The sequence below is a fragment of the Manacus candei genome, unplaced genomic scaffold, assembly GCF_025592945.1.
Source record: "Manacus candei isolate 608988 ecotype Guabito, Panama unplaced genomic scaffold, ASM2559294v1 h1tg000010l, whole genome shotgun sequence".
Lineage (NCBI taxonomy): Eukaryota > Metazoa > Chordata > Aves > Passeriformes > Pipridae > Manacus > Manacus candei.
In genome coordinates, this window is record NW_026138058.1 from 7,190,026 (window position 1) to 7,207,421 (window position 17,396).

Below are 17,396 nucleotides of genomic sequence, written 5' to 3' on the forward strand. Positions count from 1 at the left end.
ACAGGATGTACAGCCCTGAGCTCTGGGCAGCCTGCTCTGCCCTTCTGCCCACTGCTGTGGCTATCACTCTCACTGCCTAACGCAGGCTGAGTGTCTGAGGAGAACACTGACTTTCTAATTGATATTACACAGGCCAGGTGACAAAAGTAATTTTTGTCTTTTCCCCAAAATGGTACCATCTAACCATATAGTCACTTAGCCAGAGGATTGCGACCACTGTCCTTTCAGTGGTCGCAAATTCCTTAACTAATGTTTCTACATCTTTGAGGCTGGTGAGATACTGGAACCCAAGGAGGCTGTGGATGCCCCAACCCTATCAGTGTTCAAGGCCAGGTTGGACAAGGCCTTGACCAACCTGGTCCAGTGGCAGGAGGAGTTGGGACTAGATCATCTTTAAGATCCATCCCAATCCCTTAACATTCTGTGATTTCTATGAAACTCCCCAGTCAAGCCATTTAAGTAACAGGTTCAGGCAGTCAGTGCCTCACCACTCCCCTCTCCTTCCACCTGCCCATGTGTATTAAATTGTATGTACTTTCTGATCAACAACATTAGCTATGAGTAATGGGTGTAGTGACTGGCTATTGCTAGGGTAATAGTGGGGGGATTCAGCTGCAACAATGGCCTGGTTGGGACAGATGCTTCCTGTCACATTCTGTAAGTATTTCTGCTGCTGTTCTGGGCAATTCACTCAAAAAATACCAACTGAAGTGTAGTAAGTACTTTATTGATAGAATATCATGCAGAGTTCAGAAACCATTGGACAGTTCACAGCCTAGCCACGTGTGAAATTCAAATCACATCTTTTGTTCATTTCAATATGGAATCTTCACTTGCTAGAAGGGAAGAAAAAATAAACATGGTTAGGACTACTAGCCACTCCCATGCAGTACTAAAATACACAAAACATCAGCAGAATCAAAGGCTACTTTCATGTAATTTCTTTCTAGTCAGTTTTTATGATTCCCACTTCTGTCTGTTCAACAGCATTGCAATTCATACTTTGGAGTAAAGGCACTTTTAAGTTTACTCACTGGTAAAAGACCATTTTCTGAATTGATGAGTCAAATAAGCCCAGAAAAAGCTATCATTACAGATATGTCCAGTCATCCAACTGTAAGGAAAAATCTCCAGCAACTACATTGCATTCAGTGAAAGTTTAACAATTGCTTTTCTGAAAAAACCACACCAAAAACATTGCTGGGAACAAAGACCTGTCATCTTTATGCCACTTTTAAAGAGATTAAACATTCTAAAGAAATAATCAGAGAACTCCATTTTTAAGTAGGCTGGCAACACCACAGCATAGCCTCTACCTCCAAAATTACAAAAGTTTCACCTAGCTAGAGAACATCTAAAATGCTTATTTATTTAGTCCATGACCAATGGAGACTATGTATTTAAGATGGCAAAACAGCCATGCAAAATGGCTTCATCTCTAGTAGGTGATACAAATCACCCAACTGCATATTTGATTTTCTGTATGTGTAGTTCGTTTAACTTTACAGTGTTTTGTTCAGTGCTAGTTTTGTTTAGGACAATGGAAATGTCACTAGTTTCCATGGAACAAGTTACGGAGTGTGTAGCTGCACCAAGAACAGCCTCAGCTATTACTCAGTTTTCTGACTCTTCTTAACTCTAAGTCCACCCAAAAAAACTCCTTGCTGAAACCAAGCTAGAGAGCACACTCCTCTGTAAGGCAGCAGGGGAGGAATCCTCTGTTAGAAACACACAGGGGACCCAAGAAATAATCCTAAGGACCAGGGCGACAACACCACAGCAGGAATATTACAAGGTGGAAGGGAATGAGAAAATAGCAGCAGTACTAATATGAACAGATCCCCTCCAGCATGTATCTCTTCACATGAGAGATACAACAAATGAAGCTGACCTCTAACACTACACCTGTGATACCGCTTAAAATTCTGGAGTTGCAATTACATGCAGCTGCCTACGGCTTCTAGTTTAGATGATCAGTCATACTTATGAGGTCCCTGCACTGCATGGAGAAGAGGGGCTGTAAATTTGTTGCATACAGCTGAATAAGGGGCATCCCACTAGTCATTAAACAGATCCCGTCATTCCTCAAGGACAAGCAGCAGTTTTTAGCATTTTGTTTTCTCCCTGGAAATTCAGATAGCCATTTAACAAGTCCGGAGTCGTTTCAAACGCATTTTTAACGCTTCCCCTGATGACCTGTTCCAAATGCAAGCATCACTGAACAGCAGCACTATTTAGTCCTCACATCACCCTAAGCATTGGCTCCACGGATTAGCTGTAAGCCTCAACTTCTCCTAAAAGCACTGCTGTAAAACAGCAGTCCAGCAGCCAAACGGGGGATACACAAACTAAACGGAGGAACTACCTTCTGCGATCTCTTTTGCAATCCGCTCCAGCTCCTCACGTTTCTTTTTCTCCTCCGCCTCTATTCTTCTCTCTTCTTCAGCAATCGGCTTCAGGTAGTCTGCCATCAACACACTCGCTTTAAAACACGCCTTCCCGAACCCACGGCGGAAAGCTGCGCGCCCGCAGGCTCGCTCAGAAAGGAGGATAAGCCAGCTTTGTGCCGGCACAAAGGCACAGACCCGCAGGGATATGTGGCCTCAGCCCGGCAGGGCCGCCCCGGCAGGGCCGCGGCAGGGGCGGGGGGAAATGGCGGCCTCAAGGTGCCCTTGCGGGGCCCGGCGCGGGGAGCGGCCCCCGGGACGCCGCACTCACCGTATCGCTTCTTGCCGTAGATCATCCCCACGAGCAGCGCCGAGTAGCGGGTGAACTGCGGGACGAGAGACAAGGACGCGCCCTTCGCTCAGCCCACACGCACCGCCGGCCCCGCCGCCGCCCCCCGCCCCGGCCCGCCGAGCCCCCCCGGCCCGTCCGGCCCGTCCCGCGGCCCCGGCACACCCGGGACCCCCGGGACCCGCCGGACACACCGCCCGCCGCCCTCACCTTGATGAGCGGCGAGACCTGCACCGGCGGCACCATCCTGGCGGCGGCGGCGGCCGGAACTGACGGCGGCGGGCGGAAGGGGAGGAGAGAAGCCGTGAGCGGGCAGCCGGGAACTGCCGGTCCTGTTCGCTCCAGGGTTTGCGATTCTGGCACTCAAAGAACTCCCATGGCGCAGGGACTGGAGCATCTCTCCTACAAGGAGAGGCTGAGCGAGATAGGGCTACGCAGCCTGCGAGAGACGATCGGGGGGAATCTCATCGATGTTTTTCAGTGGCTGATAAATGGGCAACAGACTGAGATGTAAGAAATTCCTTTTTAAGTGGAAGAAAAACAAACAAACAAACAAACAAACAAACTTTTTTGAGTCCCGAGGGCAATTGGACATTCAAGCGGGTTGACCCGTTTGAAAACAGATAGTAGAAAAAAAAAAAATTTCACTGTTAGGGTGATGAGGCACTGGGATGGGCTGCCCAGGGAGGCAATGGGGTCACCATCCCTGGTGTTCAAAGGGGAGTCTGGATCTGGCACTGGGTGATGGGGTTCAGTAGTTCAGGGGTTACAGTCCAGAAGGCTGGACCCTATAAGCTGTTGAGTGGTTGGTGTGTCTCTGTGAAGATGCGCAGTATGACTGGACACAGACCTTGGCAACCAGGTCCAGCCGCCCCTACTTTAAACTGGAGGGTTGGACTAGATGGTCTCAAGAGGTCCCTTCCAGTGTCATCCGTTCTATGATTCTGGGATTGTAATAATCGCTGTGTTTCGCTTTAATTCTCCTAGAGACAAAAGCCTGTGGTGTTTAGTAAATCTGTAAAGAACAGCTAGTTACAGTTAGATTTGGGAATGTTCTACTTGAGAATGACACAATTCAAATTAGTGCAGTTTGTTTCTCGAGAACGTACCAAAACTATCACAATGATCCTAAATCAGCTCTGTTTATATGAAGTCTCACATCAAGTTTGCCCTCAAGTTTATGTTTTTAGATACTACCAAATTTGGTTTGAATAATAGTGTCTTGACTATAAGAAAAAATAAAATTTTTCTTTTTGCAGAACAAATTACTTATTTGGAAGTGGGATAAAAAGAAGGAATGCATTAGTTAGCCAATACAGTTCCTTGTAGTATTTATACATTACAATTCACTTCACTTCAGCCTTGTAAACACTGCAGTGAAACTTCTCGGTCAGATTCAGTTTGCAGTCTCATTTTCTTCAAGTACCAACAGAAATAGAATCAATATTTCTTCGCATCACATTAAAAGCATTTGTGTGTTTTATACAAAATCACAAAACTGAAGTTTTTGATGGTTTTGAAGGAAAACCCCCCCCAGCATCTAACATAACTGTAAACACTGGATATAAGTTTCACCTGCAGAGCAGAAATAAAGAGCTACAAGCTTTGTTTTTTCACTGATTGAAATTTATTACAAATACACATATTCACTACCTATTATGTGACTGCTGCACATTAGAAACAAAACCATACAGAAACAAAAGTGCTTTTATTAAGTATCAGAAAAATCCTGCTACACACAACACTATGGAAGTTGTTTAACCTCAACTAGGTATAAATCCCCTTGAGTAGCTGAACATACTCTCTTCACACGAAGGATGTAATATTTACAATTACATATAGGTATCAAGGTGCTTCAAACCAAAAGCACAAGTGCTTTCAAGACTGATCTCAACTAAAACAAGATAACTGAATTTGTTTTCACCTCTAATTTCTTCAGGCATACTTTGCCACAGTATTTTTTTTTTTTAAGATGAACAACAAAATTCCCCAAATGCCTTTAAATATGGCATTAAAGTTGTCAGGCACTAAGACAGTTCAAGATACAAACTAATGGCTCTGCCAAAAAGAAATGTAAAGGCTTCCAGGGCAGCCAGAGGCTAGGTGACTTGATAAGCGTAAAGCTTATCAAACCACATAAAAGAGTAAAAAAAAAAAATCCACCAAACCCTAGACTGGAACTTCTACAGGGTTAGTTTCTTCTGCTGTCTTCCTGAGACTCAGATGACTCAATAAGCCACTACTCAGGAAAAAACTCAACTCCCTTACCTGAGGGGGTACTCTCATATGTGGCAGTCTGATACTCTCTTTGAATATGACGTCATGCCTTCAGAGTAACAGAAGGATGTTCCATTCAACAGACAGGAAAACAGACACAAAAAGCCTGAGAAATGCAAACTTTTCAGATGAGCTGCTGCTGCAGGACAGAAAACAAATTTACCTCTAGTCCCACAGCCCTTTTCCCTGGGAGGTTATCAAAGTTAGTTGAAACCTTGGATTGTGGCAAAGCCACATGATTCCTCATTTGTTACATATATCCTTTTTTAAAAAGAACAAATATGCCCAAAGAACTTGCGTTCAGGTAGCCTGGAAGACTGCTATCACAATTGCAACTCCCATCTAAACTCACACACAGAGCCACTTAAACGCAGCAGGTAGGTTTCCAAATGCTATCCCCAGTTTATTACTATGCAGAACAGACACTGTAACCATTTGGGGGGGAAAAAGAGAAGACCAGCAACCTGTATGCACAAATGTTCCACCATGATGCACCTTCCAGAAATCCAGAGGTCTCCATTGTCGTTCATACCTCACTTCTTATCTTACAGTAGCACAACCAGCTTCTGTTCTGGTGTTTGGTTACCATTTTGCTGGGCACCTGTTTGTGCACTTCTTAATTGAGCATCACTGCAGTTACATGTCAAACAGCATTTTTTCCTGTAGAGTAACTCTAAAGGAAACAGAACATGCTTTTCTTTGTATGCCCTATTTGCCCAACATTTTCAATAGCAGATTTTGGAAAAAGGGTCTCAGGCATGACCAGCTAAAACTTAAATATGCCCTAGTTATGGTCAACGCAGGCTTTGGTTTAGGTCAATATAATCCACACATGAAGATAATGTGAGTTAGAAGAACTAAAGTTAATCTCGTAACTTCACATGCACTGTGTGGAAATTTAGGACAGTGTTTCAGTAGGAGACAAACATGCCTCTTCTTCTTCTAACAATACAACCTTCCGTCTAGAGAGAGACATCATGGTCTTTACAACAGTTAAAGAAATTCTAACAAAAATGCGCAAGGCAAGAAAAGCAAATGGGATTACAATCTGCATAAGATGGAAAATTGCTGTGGAAAATTCACTTAACAAGCACGTTAGAAAGAAGGTCCCAAGGCTTACACAAGGATAGAGAGCCAGCTTGGCAAACATAAAGGCATGCTCCTTGCCACCATATCTAGCAAATGGATGCAAAGTTTCCCTTTCATTGAGGAGGGCTGTAGTCCATATTGCAAACTGAAATATGCTGGCAAAGAAGGTGATAACACAGCTGACCTGAATGGCTTCTATTTCATTATGAGACTTCTCTGCAAATTCACTGGTCAGCTGGTAAGCTAGTGGAAGCCCGCCAATGAAAGCCAATGAAAGTATGTTAAGCAGTCCCATTAATCGGGTAGCTTTTGTTACATAAAGGAAAAGTGAGTGATGGACAAACCACAGGAGACCGATTGTAACAAATGAGCCAAAGTAAGCAAGGTAGTTTGGCCCATATTCACTTAAAGCTTCAAGAAGACTGCCATGGAACTTCTCCTCAACTTCTCTGGGATCAGGGACATTGTCTTCACTGTGGAGAGAAAACTTACTTTACATATTACTGTTATAAAACCACACCTATAGCAATACTGAACTGTGTTGCTTTACTCTGAGCAAGTAGGGAACAACAGGCATCCATTATAATTTTTAACTTAAGTGTTTCAAATAACAGCTCTGCAAAGAAATTAGATCTAAAAGGAAATCTGAATGCAAGCTGGCATTTCTTTGTGCTAATAAAGTTGCTGCAGTGACTAAACAGCTTTTGTTGATAAAAGCCTTTCATCTGAAAACATAAATGAACAAAAGAGAAAGCTTTTTTCTTCAAGACTCCACATCCCAACACGTATCACATAAACTGGTGATCACTACTGCTAGAACATGGACGTTAGAAGTATTTTTGGTTTGTATTCTGTATCTTTTCAGAAAATCATACCTAAAGTAACCACTGCAGGTTTTAGAAGTCACAATGTCTGATGGACTTTATTTCCTCAAATATTACATACAAAGTTAATATATTTAACAACACGAAGTGAAAGAAGCAGTACAAAGCCTTACCATATATCCAAAATGAGCAGGGTTGCTACAATAGCATAGACTCCATCACTGAATGCTTCTACCCGTTCTTTACTCAGAGGCTCACTGAGGTAAAAAGTGAAGGTTTCTAGGCTATGGTGTTCCTCCTCTTCATCCCTCTGACCTGGAAAAAAATTCAGGTGCTTAATAATGAAATAAGAAGGAAGTATAAAACAAGGTAGTTCAACAACCTACTGTGACCTCCCTTTCTCTTTCTCCCCACCTGCCAAAATTTTTCTGTAGGAAGAAGGGTGCCAGTCATCCACACAGGTCAGTCACTCCACTTTTTTTTTTGGCATCTGTGCCTCTCCCTTAAGTTCACGTTTCTTTCAAGACAAGCACTTCAGGGACAAAAAAAAGCCCTGTCCTTTAAATTGTATGGCAGACAATTTCCTCCAAGTGAATAGTGACTCAAAGTTGTAATTGTACAAACCAAATCAGATGCTGTGCCTCAGGAAGCCCTAACAGCTGTAGGTCCTCTATGACAGTGTGAAGAACTTATGGTAGAAAAAAACCCTCTCTGGAGTATGGTGGCTAAACTGGGATATCAAATTTAAAATAAATCAAGTCTGTGGTCAAAAGGTGGAGCTTTTACAGGAAAAGTCAAACCCATCTAAAGACTGGATGGGTCTTTAGACCCATCTCTAAAGACTGGACTCTGAACTGCCTAGCTAGCCAAAATGCACTGCTGCAGGACTATAGGTTGGACAAAGAAAAAGCTTAAGCTTCCAGAGGAAGCAGGAAGAGGAACTGAATACAAAGCAAGTGTAATCACAAGAAATTCACTAAAGCAGTAATTTATGTCAGCCATCTGACAGGGTGAGACGTACAGACATGACCTGACTGCAAACTACTGTCCCCATTGCAGTAAGCACAGACAATATTTGTATGTGTTTATTCTGGGCTCTGACAGTCTGGCTTCATTCTTTCACAGCATTTCTGCCTCCCTATTATTGGTGCCACATGGGGGAGTCAGAAGTACGCTCCCATTTGCACTGTAAACAGATGGACTTGTACTAGGCTGAAGGACAGCAGTAGATGCACAAAGGTGTTACTGTTCTGCCCTACCATGTGAGTGTCAATTCCAAAGACATGATCTGCTCAGTGTTTCTGTGGCCAGTTTATACTGCTCTCTCAGTGCACCTCTCAGCTGAGAGGTTGCATGACACCACATTCTCCTTTATGTTGGCACTGGCAACCTCCTTCAGGGTTTAAGAGTAGCTCAGGCTATTGGCATGGCTGTGCAATTGTTAGTCTTGACACAAGGAGGGCAGAAAGAACATAAGCAAGGAGCATGAGGGAAGGAAGCATGGATTTAGGCTGACTCAAGCCATGTGGGAAGGCACCCCTCTAGACCATAGCACTTAATGAGATCTAACACCCTGAACAGTTAATTACCCTGAAAAAGTTTGATTTACAAGTGCAGCTCTTGCCAGTTTGAATATGTGTGACTATTCAGCATTGCAGGGAAGAAAGTGATAACAGCATAGTGCTTGCTTCGTACATTCTTCCGTCCCCATGCTCCTTTTTTAGGAGGAGAAAGGGATAGACAGACTGCAGCCATCATTCATGTACTTGTCTCTGCATGCATGTGCATACTCAGGACAAATCAGAGAGGTTTTTCACTCAGAGAGGATCTTTATATGTGTTGTGTCTTACACAAATCTCATCACAAATAAGGAAATCCAGGGAGCAGGGGAGAAATTCTTTGGAAGCACATCAATAAGCCCCAAAATGACTACATTCTAAGACTGAAAATGGAAGCAGAACTAAAGCAACTTCATTACAGGCTGTTTGGATAACATGTTGACAACCTAATCTGAACATATTCCTCTGAATTTTGTTAATTACTCACCAACAATTTTGGTTTTACACCATTTAATGAATCGAGTGAGATGTGGAAAAATGATTACGAGTCCAAGAAGTACATAAGACTATGGAAAAGAAAATGAACAGTTTAAATATAGTTACAAAAATATAAATTAAGTTTAATACGAAACTATTACTCTCAATCTTATATATAATCACATTGAGAAAACCAAATACTGACTTTACAACCTGAAAAAAGCTCAGCTGAAATGAACGTGCACATCCTGAATATTGCATGTAGAACCAAATACTGCTTTTTGATAGCTAATTTAGTACCAGCAACGAGGCAAACTAGAAGAAGGGAGATAATTCTGCTGACAAAAAAGGTAGGAATGATTGCTTTGGAAGCTGAAGAACTATCCCACATGATTCTTATGGGTCCCTTCTAATTTGAGATGTTCTATGACTCTACGATTTATGTCACTAAAACCCATTGGTGGGTCCTACGTGGTTCAAAGGCTTTGCACAGGTCTAAGCAACTTGGAGACTAATTTCACTGTTGCAAATATTAAAAAACGACCCATTAGTGAGCAGGGTGAAGGAGAAGAGGAAAACATTTTCAGATAAAATTATGCCTTTTCACCTTTGGACTCATAACTGCCCCTTTCATCAGCTACAACCTGATTCCTCCCAAATGTGAGAATTATTTAAACACTGCCAATTCTGTGGAATCTTTCTCAAAATTCAGTTAAATCCATCTTTTCCTAAAGAACAAGAGGAACAGAAGCTCAGGATACATTCAAAAACTAGATTTCAGTTCCAAGTAGGGGTTCTGAAAAAATAATAGCAGCTATTACTAAGTAGGAGCAATTCACTGCCATTAAATAAAGATGGAAGTGAAAAAAGGCTGTGAAAAAGCAGGCCTTAGCCAAAATTATTTGGTCTTCAGTTTGTGCAATGTGGTGTTTACTTCATGTAACCTTCCACATTACCTCACCTACTTCTGATGAGTAAGATACTAAGCTAAAGTTTAGAAGAACTGCTTAAAAGAAAAAATCAGGTGTAGCAAGTAAGGTTAATTTTGTAGCAGAATAATCTATTTAAACTATATGAACTCAGGGATCAAGTTACAGATTGATAGGTCTGAATTGAACATATTCAGTGCAAAATAGCAGCCACAACATCACAGAAAAGGCAACTGAGAAAGTCTGCATATTTAACATGGACATCATTATTTTCATACACAGTCCTAAAGACAACTAATATAAACTGCTGCATCAAGGTTTTTGGCTAACTAGGAGAACTTACCAAAGGAATAAAGAAAAAAGAAAAGATGGCTGCTAAAAAGCATAAAACTGGTCCTCTTAGGATAATCTTTAAGATATGACGTTTATAGAAATTCTGATTTTCAGACTCCTGTATCTGTTGATTCAGTAAGTGTGGGTGATAGAATCCATATGCTACTATCACAGCCTGCAAGGAGAAGAGAAGTGCTGAACTTATGCAGCATTTCAAATATAAAACAAAGTTATAAATCAACAAATTCCAAAACACCATCAGACTTATTTTTCACTTCCATACGGAAGGTTGGTCTTAGAAACTCTGAGATTTCACAGTGCACTGTACATCAAGATTTTAGTCTCCTCTGCAGAGCCTGTCACGACCATGGGTCGTCTTCTTACAAGAAAAGGAATGAAGACCTCCATAATAAGGAACAGAAGTGACAAAGCACTGCACCAGGAGAAGAACAGTGCCACCGGGCTGAGGCTGAAAACCTGTGTTCCCTCATCCACCACTGCACGGCTCAGAAAGAACCTCAGCAGGAAAAGTAAAATGCAACTTCCCCCAGGCATTTTTAGAAAGAGTAGGAAAGGAACTCTGTGGAGATCAGCTGATGTAGTTGGGATAAAACAGCTTTACAAGACAGTAGAAATGCAAACTTTGATCTTACATACAGGTACTGTGTTATCACAACAGGCACAACTTTGAAAAAGAATGCTATACAAACAACACATTTAGCAATTTATACTCCTAGGTAAGAAACTTCATTTTAGTTCTACCCAAGAAAGTCTATTTAAAAGCAAAAATATAAATGGATAGATCCAATACCTGTATAAGGCCAATGACAACAGCACAGACACTGAACAGGAAGATGCCAAAAGGTACCTCTGGAAAGGAGGCCATTAAGGAAAACTGAAAAAAATAAACAACTGGATCAAATATGTAATTAGGAAACAATGTAAGAATAACAGCAGAGAAATGGAAGCACTCTTCATTCAATACTGAAACTCAGAAACCTAAACAATAATTTGAATTTCACTATAATTCCACTAAATGCAATTTCTAGCCACAAATACATGCAGGCATCCCAACCAAAGGCATCTGGAGAGATGGCTTTGCTCTGATGTTGATACTGCTCAACCTTAACCACTCTGACACTATGTCTCCATAATAACCACAGACTGGCCTGTAGCTGAGCATAAAGTTTAACTGGTTTTGGTGGACATGATGTTTATAGCTGTGAAACTTTTTGGTATCAGACAAATTAAAAGATTCAAAAAAGTGCCCTCTCTCTGTGGCTCTCTGTTGTATAAATTTCTGCAGTTTCACTGGTGGGGAAGGGAAAGCAGGATGTAGTATTAAAGTAACACTGGCAACTTTCCAAAAATTATTTCAGCTTCAAGGCAAAGTAAAAATTGTGTGCTCTTGCAGATAAAGATTGCTTTATTGACCACAGCCTTATTTTTGCAGACTAATATTTAACACAGATATGTCCACAGAGAAACAGGTGCCTGCCTTACACGTATAACAGCCAAGATGCATTTTAAGCAACTATTTTATTCTGTTATATAGTGTTCACTTGCAAATATTCTTTTTAGGTCATCTGACCAAAAATTGTGCAGATTTGAAAAATGAACATCAGGTGCCAGAATCAACCTTGTTGAGTAAGTCAAAAGCAATACCATAAATTCTGTCTAGATTACAAAAGGAAAATGTTCTATCATCTAAAGAGGAGTCTGAAATACAGTTTTATTTATCTTACCAAAGGCAAAATTCTCATCAGACATCTTTGACCTTTTTCAATACAGTTGCTCTTTTAAAAGAAATCATGGGAAATTTTTGACCATGAGGGTGGTGAAACACTGGCACAGGTTGCCCAGTCCCTGGAAACACACAAGGTCGGGTTGGAAGGGGCTTTGAGCAACCTTATTTAGGTGAAGATGCCCCTGACCATTGCAGAGGCTTGGATTAAGTGACCTTTAATGGTCCTTTCCAACCTACACTATTCTATGATACTATGGCTTTCTTCTAGAATACCCATTTTCTGCCAAGTCTAAAACATGCAATAATTGAAGGTTATAACATACCCTCATGAATTTTAAAGAAGCAAGTCTTATTATTACAATGGATTCAGGGTTAATATTATAGTAACACTTTCCTGGGTTTCTGAATACTTTGGTAAAATTTTTCCAAACGAATAGAGAAAAAAACCACTGTAATTTAAACATATATCACATTTTAGAAAAGTACTTACTGTATATGGCAAAAAGGTTATGATCATCATACAGGCCTAAAACAGAAAAACTCATAGTGAAACACTAGGTAAAAATACAAAGCAAGCAATGCCCTCATTGAAGATGTGTCCAGAAAATACAAACAGATCAAATGCTTGTGCTGCATCATGAAAAACAGCCCCGTTTCTGAAGTTGCTGAGCTTTTTGACTACAACAAATGGATAGTTTTGTACATACATTTCATGTTTGCTATCCAAACTGTACAGGCAGATTTTAAAAAACACTACAGTTTTGTTACCTATACCACAGGTAAAAGTTTTGCTACGTTTTTTAACAGACTTCTTTCTAAAGTAGCAATGGTAAATGCACCATACCTTCTAAATAGGTGTTTCTGATTTGTCAAGAACATTAATCTCTGATCGCAAATATTTCATATACAAAAAAGCAAAACTAAAAAAAAAAACAACCCAAAATAAAAACAACACCTCAAGCACAAAGAAATGCTCTGCTCTGAAAGCTACATTAGGTAAGAATTACAGGGCTTAAGCTAGTCCTCTAAAAGGACTTCCTGTAGTGTTATCTCATGGAGCTTAACCAGTGCTTTTATTAACAAAATTAAATTAACTGTGTGTCAGAGAACAGAGTTTTAAACACAAAAAAATACTCAGTTCCTCAGATGAACTTCAGACCAACCTGGTGCAGAGCTTCTTTTGGCTTATAGTAAAACATTTGGAAGTTAAAAGCAAGTTACTTATCAATGAGTCACCTTGGCAAGGAGGAGTTATAGACCTTTGTATCTTCCTGACTTGGAAATTTGGCAGAATGATGCTACTTAAATTAAAAACTTTCGGATATTCACAGACACACTTAAGAAAAAGTGATCCAGTGCTTGCCAGTTAAACATCCAGCGTGTCTGACAAGACTTACCAGATTTAGAAGAGCCAGGACATCATCTATAAGCTCTATGACCTGAAACAATCTGTCAAGGCAAGGCAAGATATCATGAACAAGCCAACTCTCAAAATATATTTTACAACACTATATACAAACTGTGCATTTATACTATAGGGGAACCTGACTTTCTTTGCTCCAGAATTAATACAAGTATTTCAGGTGTGACCAAAACTCATTTACTTCAAACATGGAAGTAATTTGTTAGAAAACTCTGAAGAGTGAGATACAGTCAAGGTCAGTCATGGAGCAGTTATTAAGAACCCAGTTTCCATTTGAATGACAGAGTATTATCAGAATGTTAAGGCTTAAAATTATTTATCTTGAGATACAGCATAGTTAATATCACACAAAATAAAGCTTTGCTTGCAAACGTCCCCACACCTTGTTAAAGAAATGAACTCATCCATGAAACTGTCACTTAAAATCAACAGAATCCATCACCTTCCACAAAACCCTAAACTATTCAAAGACTATGCCTCAGCATTTACTTATGCAAGCAAAGAAAAGCAATGTGATAACAGCACCGATGTGAGGTATCAGCTTCAAATATTGAATCACAGGTGGCACACCCTGACTGCAAAGCACTCCATCCACTTGCACAGTAACATTTGTAAATTTAAAAATTCCAACAAAAACTGCCATGGTTCCAGTATGATGCCTGCATGTCAATTCCTTTTTAACTACCAAGACAGGGCAGGTAAGGGTGCCCACAGCTCTATAAAATGCAGAACATTACAACAGATAAAATGAAACATTACAATTGATTTTGTGAGAAGCACTGCTGAGGACAGAGAGACAAGTTTTTGGGCAGCTGTACTGTATCAGTTCCTCTCTTGTGGAACACGCAAGTTACAAAGTAACATCTTTTCAGCGTAATTAGAAGTTTAATTGCATCTAAAATACGAAGTAAAATGAAAAGTAAAAAGATACATGCTTGTTCTTCTCTGTCTCACTATGTCAGTGGTGTAGGAGTAGTTATTCAATGCTAAGGGCAGCATTTCTTTACAATGATTTTTCAATATTATTTAACAATAGACAATTCAGAAGTATGTCAGCAAGACAGAAATGTATCGGACACCTGGTTATCTCCTGTACTTTCAAAAATCAGTTTTTCTTCAACTTTGGAGTTAGACATATTCTTCCTACCTGACATGAGCTGCCCATGCCACTGTGACTATTAAGAAGGTCATCAAGTAGACCGCAATTTTTGCTAGAAGAAGTTGCTGAACACTTTCACCTAGTTTCTGCAACAGAGAAACAAAAGTTAAATGTTACATTTTTGAATTATTACCAATATCTGCAAATGAGAAATGACATGCCTCCCAAAAATGCAGTTCTCTTCCAACAATCTTTTCAGTACCTTGCAGAGGAGCTGGTTTATCAGAAACTTATTAAGTAGGCTGAAACTTGGCATATGATGTTTCAACACATCTCTTCGATCTGTAAAAGGGCTTCCCAATACTCTGTTCACCTTGTGATTCACTTACGCACCCTCTCACCACTGTTACTGTGACAATGCATTTCAGAGCAGGACTGGTCACAACGTCCCTCTTTTATTTTTACAGCACTGACTTCTAGAGCAGAAGCAGCACGCAAGTTTTCACGTGATGGTTGTTAGCAAGGTGGAAGGAGAGGGCTTAACCTCTGCAAATTTTGCATGTACCACTACAGTGGCTTAAACAGAGCCATGCAGCATATTTGCTGTGTTACAGATCATACTTGAGCCTCCTGAACTGAGACAAAAGGTCTGTTTTTAAGAGCAGAAAAATACATCGTGATAAAAGAAAAAAACCTGTAAATTTTCTCAAATTGTTTTGTTTCCTAACTTCCCTGCTTTTTCCAGAATTAATTTATTTTCTGTAATCTTCTTTTCCCACCTTTGCTTATTCAGATTACATGTATTATTGATCTGATTTTATAGAAGCGCAGAAGATGCTGAGTCAGAAGGAACCCATCACCGTTATCCAGTCCAACTCCTGGCCTGCACAGGACACCTCAAGAATTCCACCATGTGCCTGAGAGGTTGTCCAAATGCTTCTGGAACTCTCTTAGGCTTGGTCCTGTGACCACTTCCATAGGGAGCCTGTTCCAGTGCTCAACCACCCTCTGGGTGAAGACCTGTTCTTGATATCTAACCTAAACCTCCCCTGACACAACTTCAGGCAATTTCCCCAAGTCCTGTCACTGGTCACAAGAGGGAAGAGATCTGTACCTGGCCCTCCACTTCCCCTTGTGAGGATTTTGAAGACCCAATGAGCTCTCCCCTCAGTCTCCTCGAGGCTGAACAGACCAAGTGCCCTCAGCTGCTCCCCACACGGCTTCCCCTCCAGACCTTTCACCATCTTTGTTGCCTTCCTTTGGAAACTCTCTAACAGCTTAATATCTTTCTTATATTGCAGTGCCCCAAACTGCACACAATACTGAAGGTGAGGCTGCCCCAGGTCAGAGCAGAGCTGGACAATCCCCCCCCTTGACCAGCTGGTGATGCTTTGCCTGATGCCCCCAGGACAGGGTTGGCCCTCCTGGCTGCCAGGGCACTGCTGGCTCAGATTCAACTTGCCATAGACCAGGACACCCAGGTCCCTTTCTGTGGTGCTGCTTTCCAGCATCTCATTCCCCAGTCTGTACATACATCCAGAGTTGCCCCATCCCAGGTGCAGAATCCATCACTTTCCCTTGTTAATCTTCATACGGCATCCAAGTCATTGATGAAGATGCTGAAGAGAAGTGGGCCAAGGATGGAGCCCTGCAGAACCCCACCAGTGACTGGACACCAGCCTGATGTTACCCACCAACATTCAGACTGCACTACATAAGTAGCTTCTCTAAGTGATGATTTATTACCAAGAAGAGCAGATGCTTTCTGAAAGACGTTTTGGTCCGATGGGCAATTTCTAGTTCATAGAAAAGTAACTATAAAATCTGTGGCCTACAATATACAGCTTATTCAGGCTTTATGTCTCAGTGTATGCAGATAACATGGGTCTTTGGTATTTAATTTTTCACCCAGAGTTCACCAGGTCATCCCCTATGCAAAATTTCTACTGGGCTTAATGTCACTTAACAGTTTCAGCTCTTTAAAGCCTGGAACTCAAAATGAAGCAGGACTGCTATATGAGAATGCTACATCTACTTGCGAGATCACGAGAAACAACAAAACACAGGTGATACCTGATCAGGATGTATTTTTGTGTGAGCCACCGGCAAAATCTGAAATAACAAAATGCTTATTAGTACACGACATTCTTTTTCCTGTTAAGAGCCTCACTAAAACGCAACAAACTTCAGGCGGCCGCCGGCATTGCCGGATGGCGCGGCCACGAGCAGCCCGGGAGGCACGTCCGCTCTTGGGCCACGGCAGCACCGCCGACACTGCGGGGCTCGGGGACCGCTGCACAATGTCGCGACAGCGCCGCGGGAGGGGCCGGGCCCCGCGGGAGCGCCGGGCGGGCCGGGCAGGCACGGGCGCGACCCGGAAACCCGGGAGCAGCCGCGGCCGCTCCAGCGCTCGCCCTCCCTCCTTCCCTCCCTGCCTCCCTCCACCGCCGCCGAGCGCTCACCATCACGGTGGCGATGATGGAGAGCAGCGCATCGCTGTAGGCCAGCAGCCGGTGCGATGTCTGGGTGCTGCAGCTGCCCGGCTCCGGCTCCAGCCCCCGGCCGCGCTCCGCAGCCCGCGGAGCCGACATGGCCCCGCTGCGCCCCGCCCGCGGCGGCGGCGGGGGCGGCGCTTCCCCTCACGGCCCCGCGAGGGGCGGGAGCCGCCGGATCCTCCCCGGGTCCCGGGCCGGGACAGCGCTGCTCCTGCTGGTTACCGAACACGCGTGAGGGAACGGCGGTGATGCTGGGCGTTCGGCGCCTGAAGAAGCGATGATGGCCGGGCTTCGCGAACGAAGATTTAGGAAGGGTCTATCCACATTTGTTACAGGCACGCTGGTGGCTAATGAGGCCATTACGAGATAGACACATCCGATTGCAAAAGGCACAGCAGAAAGACTCCT

General features: G+C 42.3%; 2 protein-coding genes across 2 annotated transcripts; both read right to left on the reverse strand.

Moving 5' to 3' along the window:
- Positions 1-706: 706 nt before the first annotated feature.
- Positions 707-3,075, reverse strand: ATP5ME (ATP synthase membrane subunit e). The gene is made up of 4 exons (XM_051777307.1): positions 2,947-3,075; positions 2,719-2,773; positions 2,366-2,464; positions 707-836 (listed from the first exon to the last, which is right to left on the reverse strand). Exons 1-4 carry the CDS (start codon positions 2,980-2,982, stop codon positions 811-813), a joined length of 216 nt encoding a protein of 71 aa, XP_051633267.1. The 5' UTR covers positions 2,983-3,075; the 3' UTR covers positions 707-810.
- A 1,258-nt stretch (positions 3,076-4,333) lies between these two features.
- TMEM175 (transmembrane protein 175) lies at positions 4,334-17,126 on the reverse strand. Its single transcript, XM_051777306.1, has 10 exons — positions 16,956-17,126; positions 16,567-16,605; positions 14,542-14,639; positions 13,369-13,420; positions 12,462-12,497; positions 11,036-11,119; positions 10,235-10,399; positions 8,973-9,051; positions 7,100-7,241; positions 4,334-6,575 (listed from the first exon to the last, which is right to left on the reverse strand). The coding sequence occupies exons 1-10, from the start codon at positions 17,082-17,084 to the stop codon at positions 5,912-5,914; spliced, it is 1,488 nt and encodes a 495-aa protein (XP_051633266.1). The 5' UTR covers positions 17,085-17,126; the 3' UTR covers positions 4,334-5,911.
- Positions 17,127-17,396: the final 270 nt, after the last annotated feature.